At 38.7% G+C, this 12,665-nt stretch overlaps 1 protein-coding gene across 1 annotated transcript; it reads right to left on the bottom strand.

Moving 5' to 3' along the window:
* Positions 1-10,043: 10,043 nt before the first annotated feature.
* Positions 10,044-12,446, bottom strand: LOC136121331 (tetratricopeptide repeat protein 9C-like). The gene has a single exon (XM_065875221.1). The coding sequence runs from the start codon at positions 12,158-12,160 to the stop codon at positions 11,645-11,647; it is 516 nt and encodes a 171-aa protein (XP_065731293.1). The 5' UTR covers positions 12,161-12,446; the 3' UTR covers positions 10,044-11,644.
* Between the last annotated feature and the right edge of the window lie 219 nt (positions 12,447-12,665).

Below are 12,665 nucleotides of genomic sequence, written 5' to 3'. Positions count from 1 at the left end.
GTGCCCACCTAAAGATGATAGAACTATGGAAGAAGGTGACAATGACTAGCAGGGAAAAACTGGTGGTCTTCACCATACTCCCTCATATGGTACAATTGATCCCAGTGGATTCTTCATGTCTGGATTCTTGCATTTCACTCAACTCACTGTGAGTTTTCCCTATACCAGTGCTACTCTGTTCTAAGTAACATATACTTACTATCTTTATATTAGGTAAGATTAGGCTTGTTATCCTTTTTCTCAGATTTTTCAAACTTGTGTTGGTTTTCCTATGTGTTCATCCAGATCAACTGAACAATCCGTAATAAAGCGAGATGTTTTATATATAGAATTTCTATTTAAAAGTTATTCATTGCTTTGAAGGGAATGCCTTAATAAATTTCCTTGGAAATAACCAAGTCACTGCAGGGTGCCAAGGCATTAGAAAAGAAGTTTCCCCCTGCATAACAGAGAAGATTTTGGAGGGAGGGAGAGGAATTAAATAGAAAGCATTTTCATTGTTGGGATATAAATCCTTCTTCTGCATGCTATTCTTCTAATTTTAGTTAAAGTCTACCAAATATACTAATTGTTGATGTGACTGATTGCAGCTGTAGAAACTGAAGAGGAACTAAGTATCAAAGTGAGATCAATGTGCTGTAGAAAAAAAAAAAGTATTACCCAAAGATACAGTGCCCCAAAACAAAAGGGCCATGGCATGTAGATCCCAGGAATTTACAGAAATCTTGGGAAGGGTTTAGATTTTCTTGGATTATGAAAGTAAAGATTTGAGACAATCTTAAGAATATCTCAAAGGTTGATGCAGCTCCAACTGACATGTGGGTTTTTGATAATTTTGTCAAATCTCCCCACACCATATACAAAACATAAATCCCAAGTCATTTAGTAGTATTTACTCAGCAAAAATTGGATTTACAAATTAATTTACATGAATTGACATATTCAAAATATTAAGTCTTTTCTTTCTTAAACAATGCACATATTTTTATTAATTGAAGAATAAAACTGAAGTGTTTTGGATCAATTTTATGAATGACAACTCTTCCTGAATCATAGCATTATAGTTAAACTCTGCCACGGCACAACGAATGGGTTAAAAAAATTTCAACTGCATACAATGTGAGATTATATTATTGTGAGATTAATGAAATAACTGAGGTGGGTCTACATAAATAGCCAGTTGAGAATTCTAACGTTCACTTGTAAAATCCAAATCCATCCCAAGTCCTAATGGCAGTTGCCACTCTCACTTAAATATCAATGAGGAAAATTCTGCATCTGGTGGCTGGCTGGAACTTACAGTATAGCAGCAGCGATTCCAAATCTCTTAGATATTTGGTACCTCTTTTGTTAGCCAGATCTGTGAATATTGACCCATAAGAATTTATGAGGACAGTGTGTTTCCCTGTATCTTTAGATATATCTGCCTGCCTCTTCACTCTATGTCCCCCCAACCAAAAGTTGAGAACTTTAGTCTGCCCCACTTGAGAACGGGGACTGAACAGAGGACTGAACATTTGCCAACCACATGATACCTGAATCTGGATGATTCTGGGTTACCTAATGACACAATTTTTTTGGCTGCAATTGTAGTCATCACCTAATTAAGTTTATGATAATTATAAATTCCTTGTCATTTTCAAGATCCGTCTATGTTCTGCACAGGCCTGCTAGTCAAGTTAAAGGGAGATGTACTGGGCACTAATCTCTGCAGTCCTCCAGGAAAGCATTATTGCTTTTGGTTTACTATTTTCATAGATCGAGGCAGTCCTGATGACTTACACTCGACCTTTTCTACCTTAGTAGCTCTCACTTCATGGGTCAAGGTACCACTATGGGGACTCTGCCAATGGCTGAGTAATGCTGTTTCCATTATGCATTCCAGAACTTGGGGAATAACCACAGAGTGAATCCAGGGACCCACTGGGCTCACTGTACAATAGACCTGAGCCAAAACTCTGTGGGTCATCTGACAGGAACACAGTGATGTTTTGGGTCTCCAGGAGTAGCATCAATTCAGAGCCAGAGCTGCTGTAGTAAAAGGGCTGCTTCTCCTGGCAAAGATAGTTTGATAGAATTTAGGGATTCAGGGTACCCAGCTTTATTGGAATCTTCCCATCTGTCCCATCATGATTTTCAGGATCCCATTCCTTCCCAAGTGTCTCTGCGAGATTGAGAATTCAATTTGTCTTGTAAATCATCTACACTTGGCATGCATGAGATTTGGGGTTTTGTTTTCAGAAATATCAGCCTCACAACTACAGGAGATAAGAGTTTCTTTGAAAGTATTCATAGAAGCAATACCTTGAGCTGGGAATTTAAAGTCTTGCTTTCATAATTTTCTTTCCCTAAATTCTCCAGCACACTTCAGAGCAACCCACTAACTCAATTATACTTCTTATTTTCACTAAAATTTTCTGTGTCAGAAAATATTTTGTCACCCAGGGCCTTGTCTTCTACAGGCACATTATTAAAGGTATCTGCAGTTGGTAGCTTGAGTAACTGTTTTGCTACTGCATGCCATCAACTACCATTGTTGCCTTTACCACTAGAAGCAGAGGAGTCATTAATGCCTTTAAATCTGATCAGATCAGAGAACCAAGAAAACCTAGAATCAACTTAGGAACTCACGTTTAAGATTATGTTCCTTAGGGACCATCTTCAGTGCTAAATTCTGCATCATTCAGGGTTTAATTAGAGAAGCAGAACCACTAGGACATCTGTGTGTGTGTGTGTGTGTGTGTGTGTGTGTGTGTGTGTGTGTGTTGAGAAAGAGGTAATATAGCTACCCCAACTTTAATTTCTCTCAAGACTTTGTCACTGAACCTAGTGTTACTTAGAAGTTTCCTGTCTAATCTTCAAGTATTTGGGGGGATTTAAACCATTTTTCTGTTATTGATTTCTAGTTTATTGATTTCCACTGTAGTCTAAACACACATTTTGTACAATTTCTATTTTTTGTGATTTGTTTTATGTGCTAGAGTATGGTCTATCTTGGTGAATGTTCTCTGTGAACTTGAAAAGAATGTGTATCCTTCTGTTGTTGGATGGAAGATTCTATAAATTTCTATTTGATCCAGTTGATTGATAATACTATCCGATAAGAACTCTGTTCTTACTGATTTTCTTCCTGATTGATATATCGGTTACTGAAAGTTGAATTCTCCAACTATAATAGTGAATTTGTCTATTTCTCTTTAGAGTTCTATCAGTTTTTGCCTCATGTATTTTTACTGTCTGTTGTGAGGTGCACACAGGTTAAAGATTATGTCTTCTTGGAGAATTTACCACTTACTTGCCTCAGACTGTTTTGAGTTTTTGGGGGGTTTTGTTTGTTGGTTTGTTTGTTTTTTCCTTGCCTGTTAGCATGATTTGTGATTTTTTGTTGTTGAAAGCTGGACATGATGTATCAGGTGGTAGAAACTGAGGTAAATATGCCTTTGTGTGAGATTTTATATTAATCTGGTTAGGAATTGGGCTGTGCCTAATGTTTGCTCTGGCTGTAGGTTCCAGGGCCTTCCATTTTCTCTGTTGTCCTTGCATTTGTCTCTCCTGCTATCTTTGGGTTTCCCTAAGAATCCCTTTTAAAGTAGAGTCTGTGACTTTCATCTTTCATCTATGATCCACTGTTATTATACTGGAGCCCATCTCTGCAGAATGTGTGGTGTCTGTTTGCCCTGTACCTCATTCTCTAGTGGGTCCAAGGAGTCATTGAATTGTGCTTTGTTCAACTTTTTTCTTGCTGTAAGGACAGGAGTGATGACTTCCACACTCTTTATGTGTTGGAGTTGAAACTGGATTCTTTTTCTTAAAATCCTTTAAGCCCAATATCTTCAATAGACTATGTCTCACTATTGATCATTTTCTATCAAACTATCCTAGAATAATACACTGCACTTGCAAATTCAATTCTTTTGTTTTACTTTGACATTTTTTTCTGTTCCATTAGTTCTGTATACTACCTCAAGGGAACCAGTTTATATATGATTGGTCCCTTTTGTCTGTTCATCATAACTTCTCTTTATTTCCTTTCATCATCTCTATTTTGTCTATTTTAGCTGCATTCTGTATCATTTTCTAGAGCTCTTCATCAACTTGGTCTTTCACTGTGACTGTTCATTAATTGCTATTTATAAATAATTGGTTCTAAAATAATTTTATTTTGTCTCTAGTTCATTCTCCAGTCTCATTTTTACCTTATTTTGCTGTCTTCATTTCACCATGGATTTCTTCTTTCAAATATGTCAGCTTTTCTTTAATTGTATTTAATTCCCAAAGATTTTGTTGATTATTGATGTCTTCATCGAGAATGAATTATTTTTATGGGTTGCAAAATATACACTTACTTTTTTTAAAATTTTGTTTTGTTTATCTGTATTGTTTCAGTGTAGTTGCCCTATCTTTTCAACCTCTCCATCTCTTTTCCCAAACGTGTGGCTAGTTTCTCCTTTCCAACTTCCTGCTTTACCTGATCTTTCTTGTAAATCTCTCTGAATCTTTGGCTGAATTCTATGTTCGGCTTTTTAGTTACCTAGAGGAGGGCAGTAGTGGGATGAAAGTGAGAGAAAAGAGCTGGAGGTGTGTATTGATTCCATTTGTCTTTATTCTCTTTCTTTGGAAGTTTGTTAAACATCTTTTACCAGATTTTACTCTATTTGAGGGGCATCTCCAGATACATGAGGGTATTGGATTGTTTCCTCATTTTACAGTGAGTCTGCCAGTTTAGCCTCACTAAATCTTTGGCCACATGAAAACAACCACTACTTAACTCACCATTGCCCAGACATTTCTTCTGCTTCACTCCCAGTTGTGGTTATGTTAGAGAAATACTCAAAATTTAGAGGTTCTCCCAACAATCATTGTGATGCTTTTTAGCTACTATGTAAAAGTATCCAGTGATTTGAGGAATGGTATTTTCCTTTTATTCTGATCTTTTATTTTGACAAACTTTTATTTATTATAGACAATTAGTTCTGTATAATTCTTCCTGAGGTATTTCACTCATGTTCTTCTGGGCCAGAAAAAACAAATACGTGACTCTTTCTAGTTCTTTTAGCTTCTCATTCACCCACCCTCAGTCCTCTTCCCTGTGCCATCAAGAGACTTTTCAGGATTTTGTCCACTTACTTTCTTCCCCATGGTACAGCTTCTGCTTGTTCTTTGTGTGTGTGTGTGTGTGTGTGTGTGTGTGTGTGTGTGTGTGTGTATTGTATTGTAGTTGGAAGAGGGAAGTGATAGGTAGAGAAACTTGAATTATTCTCAAAATCTTCATTATCTAGAGATATTTTATAAAATTTAGAATTCATAATTGTATGTCTTTGTCTTGTAAGAGTACTGTTTCTGTTTTATTTTACTTCTTATTTTCATAGTAGTTTATGTTTAGGGTAGAAAGATTCTGTAATCCTACATTTACTATGTTTCCTCATAAGTCCTTTAATATAATTCAATATCTGGTGGTGATAAAGCAATCCAGCATTTCTTGAAGGAGAACTGCTATGAAGATGAGCATACTGAACACACATCTTAATGTGAGTTATCTTCCAGTGCAGGAATTTAGATAATTGAAAACAAAGAGGCTGAGTAATTGAAGTCCACTCATGTATTGAGGGTACTGAACGGACTTTAGTCATTACTATCAATTTCTTCTATGACTAACTTTGCGAATGGGCTCATCGATTGTGCTGAATTCATTATAAAGATATGAATGAGCAGTATAAGAGTAAGAAAAGGAATAAAGGGAGGATGGTGTAATTCACACATCTGATAGGTACCACTCTGCTGCCCATCCCCAACTCCATGGCCATATATGTGAAAGCTGACCTGGTTTCTGAAATGACAACTTACCCAAAAAGACATTTCATCTTGGATATGAGGAGTCTTTAAAACATATGTAGTGATGCTGAATCCAAGTAAAACTGGGAGAAAAGTGAAGTTTGTTGTCAAAGCCCCTTAATCCTTTGTTTCCTGGATCACAAGTTTCTCAAGACCCTCATATCCATCCCTTATACCCTTTGATAAAATCTGTTCTCCAATTGTTTTTTCACTCTGAGGAATAAATAACTGGTGAGGGACCTTACCCAGGGGAAATCTGCATTTAATCAGGATCAAATCCTTAAGTAAAAGTGTTAGATTTTGGAATGTAGAACTTTAGGTATCAGCAAGCTTATAGGAAGGATTTCCTTTTACTTCAGGACCTCTTTGGCCCCTGAAATCATATTACTTGGCTAATGCCTATTCTATTCTTTCCATAAGGAAAACCTTCACTGGTAATTAGTTTCTTTTCAGGTTTTCCATTCTGCTGAAGTTGGACAAAGCTTTGTGTACTGATTCAGCAAATATCAGCTTATTAGGTATTGCTTTAACACATTAAAATGAGGTTGGGAAATATAGCCAGGCCTTTCATTGGCTGAACATTTACCAAGACTAGATAGAACATAGAGAATCCTTCCATGGCTCAACTGCTATGAAGCCTTCCTCATTTTCTCACAGTTCTTGAACTCTAACCTGTGACACTCACTGGCTCAGGTTTCAGAAGTGCTGTAGCATATATTTTGTTCTTGGGATTTGCTCTGGCCCTGACTGATTTCAGATAATCTATTGATAATATTTTTTTGAAAGAGGCCTGTCTTTGGTCCTCCCAGCTTCCAAGGAGATCTCTAGGATCCCTTTAATTTGTTTCTAAAGAAAGGGCTCAAATGTTGCCTTGATTTCAAACTTAAACCCCTTATTACTAGGCTACTCTGGGTTTATTTAAAACTCTCCATTTCAAGCTAGGGAGCATTTATGCCTCCCTGTGCCAAATACTGTCAAGTGCTATGAGTAAGACAAAAAACGTAGATTTTTTCATGCAATGAAACCTTTGACAATTGCTCATGACTCCTCATAGCGCTATGCATGTCAGCCTCATAAATCTTTCATTATAGTGGGGATGGAGGTACAAGGAGGAGAAGGCAGATAATAAACAAACAAACAAACAAAAGTAAAATATAAAATGTGTCAGATGGTCATAAGTGCTATGGAGCAAAATGAAATAGGGAAGTGAGTCGGGAATGCTAGGGTGTTGGGGGGGGTCACATTTTAATAAAAGGTAGTCAGGAAAGGTCTTATTGAGAACGTGACATTTGAACAAAATGTGAAGGAGATTAGGGGCTGAGCCGTGCAGACATTTGGAGGAAGAGTGTACCACGTAGAGTAAATAGCAAGTGTAAATAAACACTGTTTAGAGATGAAAGTGTACCTGGTTTGTTTTAGGCATGGTAAGAGTTTAGTGTTAGCTGAATGGATAAAAGAGGGAAAGGTAATAGGAAATGATGCCAGAGAATTAAGAGGATGGGATGGGCCGATCTTATAGGGCCTTAGAGGCCATTGTAAGGATTTGACTTCCTCTAGTTTGAGTAAAATGGGAGGCTATTAGACACTCTGTATAGAAGTCTGATATGATCTAACTTAAGTTTTTCAAAGAATCACTTTATTTTCTGTTGAAACTAAAGAGGCCAAGGGTGGAAGCAGTGTATCTAGCGTAATATTCTAGGCAAGTAGTGATTAGGACTCGTATTGTGGTGGTGGTGTTAAAACAGTGAGAAGTGGTAGGATTCCACATAGATGTTGAATGATGGAGAGTCAATAAGATTTGCTGAAGAACAGGATGCTGGTCAGGAGAAAAAAAGAGAAGTTAGGAATGTCTCCAAGATTTTTGACTTTTGACTGGTAGGAGATGGGTAACAACTAAGATGGGGATGATTGTGAGAGGAACAGAATTTGGGAGAAGAGCAGGTGCTCAGTTAGGAGATTCCTAGTAGGAAATTGAAATTCAATTCACTGAATTGAAATTCAAGAAATTCTGATAGAAACCTGATAGTCATCAGCATATAAACGGTACACAAAGAGAAGAGAAGAGATCTGAGCATTTCAGACAGCATCACCCAGGCTTCTTTATCCTCTGGCTTCTTGTTGGTTTTGGTCATTGGGAGACACCTGCAGGAAAGCAGAGACAAGAGAAAAGCAAAGTTGGGGTTTTGGGGGCTCCCTCCCACCCCCTGGCTCATGTCCACGTCAGGTAGCCCCTCTCCTATAGCGAGAGGTTTCAATGAACTCTGGTCACTGCTCCCTCTCTCTGGACCGAGCAAGCAATGACGGAGTGACAACTGCTTCTCACTGTTCCCAGTCCTGGGTGCTTTACCACCTCTCATTGGTTCCCTTGACCTTGTCCACTCTGTTTAAGTCCATTCTATTACTGCTTCAGAGTATGCCATCTGTTTTTTGCCAGGATCCAAATGACATAATAGTAGAACTGGTAAAAATAGATTGGTGGTAATAGCACTTAAACCCTGAGGCCCAATCTACTGTCAATTAGTGGTTATCATTTGGATTGATAGTTATCATAAATTCTATACAGTTATATTTCATTTGTTCCATTTTATAATGTCTTATAATCAAATGCATTAGAAGTGTATTATAAGGAATAAACAGCTTTGACTTGTTATATGACCTTGGAAAACCCATGTCACTTTCCTGAACTTCAGTTTCTGGATGAGTTAAGTAGACATAGTAACTACTGCCTCTGCTTCTAGAAGTCCCTAAATAATGAGTTTTTCCTCCTTCAAGGTCTTGGAAGAAAGTTGTTAGAGAGCATAAAGAGTGATTGCTTACTGTTAAATTATTCTGCTGGTATGTAAAGCCCACAACTGCTAGCTAGAATTGGAAGAGATGGTAAAGGATGGGGGAAGGCTGTCAGTACCTACAAGGCCAAAATGCATGTCATTTCAAGCTGTGTTTAGTAATTTTTTTTTCTATGAGAATAAATCCATTTGTTCAAAGTCACATGACTAAGACAGAAAACAATCTAAAGACTTTGGAATGACAGTCTAAATATCGACCATTGCCAGCATGTTTCCTCTATGTCTCCTTGCTGAAAGCTACATCTAGGAATGACACAGTCACGCGGCCCTGGAGTTTGGCAGCTGAGCACCTCTGGATCTCTGGCCTTCAGTACCCAGAGGATAATTCTTAAATCTATAAACTGTCTCGTGCAGCATTTTTTCCCCTCCTCCTCAAATAATATCCAGTTACTGAGTGCTGTGCTGGGAGAACCTGGGGAAATGCTAGAAGGAAACGCAGCTGAGAGCCACTGTGGTTTGACAGCTCTCCAGCTACTTTGAAAATATTTTGGCAAAAACAAGATTTTAAGTAAAACTGTTTCCTTTGGTAACATACCCAAAACTGCAGGTTTTACATTTTCAGTACTATGGTTTGGGCCAAAGGGGGAAAAAGAGAAAGAAAAAAGAAAAAAAGAAGGGAAAAAGCTGTTCTTAAGGAAGGGAGATAGAATCTAAGGAAAAGGGGGAACACTTTGCACGAGATACATACAGGAATGAGGGCAAGGAGGAAACATAAGGAGGCATATTTAACATTCTCTCCTTACTTCTTTTCTTTCCTGAGGAATTTCCCCTTGTCAAAATGCACTGGGTTTTTTTGCCCTCAGATGACCTGAAAGGGATTCTCTGGGGGTAACCAGGTTAGGATTTGTGTTATTCCTTATTATAGGACGATTGACAGTTGGGGAAGGTCAAACCGCATGTGGTCATCACACATTATAGCAGAAACAGGGGATGAAATGGAATGGTTTTCATTTCAACCGACTAGCAGGTTCTTAGAGGATGTGCTTACTTTTCTTGCTTCATTTTCTTCCCAGTTGCAGCCACACATGAAATCATTCTATTCTTGAAAACCAGGCTCCTATCTCAGGGCCTTTGTGAATGCTATTTTCTCTGCCCAGAATGCTCTACCCAAACCTTTACCACCCTTTTTCAGGGAATCCTCCTCTGACCCTCCAGATGAGGTTAGCTTCTTGTGTTCTCTTTCTGGCTATCTGTTTACATATTCTATAATCATCTGTAAATTCTCTGAGGGCTGGTCGATCATATCCCCAGGACCTAGCATACTGTGGGTGCTTAATTTAAAAATATCAACCAGGTATTTTTCATGAATAAATGATTCATTCACAATGTAGCATAAACCAATTTTTTTTTTTGGTTTTTGGGTTTTTTTTAAATATCAGTTTTATTTTTTCCTCATTGATGCAGAACATAGCTTACTGTAACATCAAGTCTTAGGGGAAAAAAAAGAAAATCAGAAAGCAAAACCAACCCCAAACAAACATAACACACAACCATGACATAATTTGGCAACAGTCTAGGCTTAGAAATTTAAGAAGCTTGGAAGAGGAATAAAATATTCAACTTTTGTTAGTTCTGTCCTTGGACTTAAAAGATTATTTGGTATAAAAACTTTTTGTTTGTAAGTTGATGGTTGTATTATTGAAGGGTACAGGGAGACTCAAAGAGGAGCCTAGCTCATGAGAGAGATGCATTACTGATAAAGGGAGAAGAGCTCGTGTACACTTAGCAAGACTAAGGGGTTTTTGTCGGAAATCTGTCTGTGGTTATATGATGGCTAATGACACGTGCTTATTACCTTCACTCATAAAGGTAGAGGCAGTGCTATTATGGTCTCATCTACTCTGTACAACTCATATGTTGTGGACCTTAGCAGAATGACAAAGGAGCTCCCAGTTGATGAAAGCTCCTACCGAGCCATGACTGCACCAGATCTGCTCCTGCACCCATGCCCAACAAAGCTTTCAGAAAGTTCACTGGTGCTTAAAAGGCACTAAGGAAAGAGAACCTTTCCTCACCGTTTCCCTCCTCTTTAAGGAAGTGAGCTCTTGCAAAATACAAGGGGGCGGGTAACAGGTAAAGAACAGATCTATGTTCTTATCCTGTTCTTTTATGGTATTGTTTCTAGAAGACTTGGTTAACTGTCTTTCCTATGTTTTTTTAGAGAAATGAGCATACTATAGATGTGCACCTATTAAAAATTAAAATGTTTACGAGTGTTTTTTTGGCATGAGGGCTTTTAAAAGATTACAAAATATATACTTAAATGCTTGACTCCAGAGGTTTTAAGACAGAAGGGTTTAATAAAAAAAATAAATAAGTATACTATACTTGTGATCTGAGTGTGAACAATAGGAAGGACTAGAAATTACCAAGAGAAACTTTTGTGGGGGAAAAAGAATCTGAATGTATGTGGAACATTAAGAAAAAGGAATTATTTTAATCAAGGTGGTTAATTTCAAGTCTTTCATTCTGAGCCGTGTGGGGCCAATTTATAATTGTCTAGTTTCACAGTATATATATTTGCCAGTTTGTGGCCTGTGTAACTTTGGCTTTGGGCATCTGAGGAAACGAAGGAAGAAACTCCTTTCTTCCTTCCTTATTACTTCATCCTCTGCTAGCGTTCTCCTTTGTAAATGACTACATCTACCAACATCTATCATTAAAATCTGTGCCAAAGATATGATTAATTCCACCCATAACTGATGAATGTTTTCTGGTTGTATTTCTCAAGGCAAATGTCCTTAATAATACCACATATTAAAAGCCATATAAATACATAGATGGAGAAACAAAAACAGACACAGGCTATGTAAGCAATAAAGAGTTTGTGCAGAACTAGAAACAAAATAGAAGTTCACCTCTGTCAGAGGTATGGGGTTAATTTCTCTTGCTGAGGCTCAGGTTTCCCCTTGATGGGTCTTTAATGGTTCACCTAAGTTCCAGTGGAGGGGTATCTTTCTTCTTTGTTAAGCAAACATGCCCAGGTAGAGCTGCTTCTCTTTCCGATGGTAGCTGCTGAGTTCTGACTGCATTAGCTGAAGGTACCGCCGGACACTGGCGTCTTTTGACTGCCTATTGACAGCAGCCATGAGGTAGTGCCGAGCCTGGTCATAGTTCTGCAGGTGGAAAGAGGCCACCTCAGCCCGATACAGGGCCTTGGCATTATCAGGCTGTCGTTCCAGGACCTTCTGACTGTATTCTTTCACCCGTTCATAGTTTACTGGCTCCATCTGAAGAAGACAGGCAGCTAAGTTGTTGTAGCAGTCTGTCTGGGTGGTGTGCAGTACGTTTTCCTGTTCAGGTGTGAGGGCCGGGCCCTGAGGTCCCAGATTAGGTATCGGGGAGGGCAGACTTGGATCCAGACCCCGCAGCTGCTGCAGAGCTCGATGGTATCCACACACAGCATCTCGGCACTTCCCTTCCCGGTAACATTGGTTCCCTTCCTCCTTGTACAGCTGGGCCTCCTGCAGGCGCTTCTCCATAACTTTGTCACCCAGTGCTCTTGAGGAAGTGGGAAGTGAAAGAGCAACCGAAGCTCTGGGGATAGGAGTGAAATAACCAATTTTGTTACCCCACTTAAAAAGGCAGGAAATTCTCCTTCTCCAGGAGGCCTCTCAGGGAATGAGGTTTCCTTGATTCTACTACAGCCCCTTCCTTTCTTCTCTGCAGTTATTTTTCAGGCTCTAGACGTGCAGGGGATTAATCAGGGAGAGGACGTGGGAGGAGTAAAGCCAGAAATTAATCGATTTCCTAAAGCGGTGACTCCAGTGTAAGGAGCCTCCATGAAAAAGCGAAGGCCGTACTACAAAATTCAGCCAATGTTTGGTTTTGTGTTTTTTGTTTTAACATCTTTATTGGAATATAATTGCTTTACAATGGTGTGTTAGTTACTGCTTTATAACAAAGTGAATCACTTATACATATACGTATGTTCCCATATCTCTTCCCTCTTGCATCTCCCTCCCACCCTCCCTATCCCACCCCTCT

The sequence above is a fragment of the Phocoena phocoena genome, chromosome 3 (genome assembly GCF_963924675.1).
Source record: "Phocoena phocoena chromosome 3, mPhoPho1.1, whole genome shotgun sequence".
Classification (NCBI taxonomy): Eukaryota; Metazoa; Chordata; class Mammalia; order Artiodactyla; family Phocoenidae; genus Phocoena; species Phocoena phocoena.
Note: the sequence above shows the minus strand (reverse complement) of the source record. Positions and strands in the feature narration are given on the sequence as shown.

What these genes read in the sequence shown, in the direction of transcription:
- LOC136121331 (XM_065875221.1), bottom strand. Translation starts at nt 12,160, where the DNA reads ATGGAGAAGCGCCTGCAGGAGGCCCAGCTGTACAAGGAGGAAGGGAAC.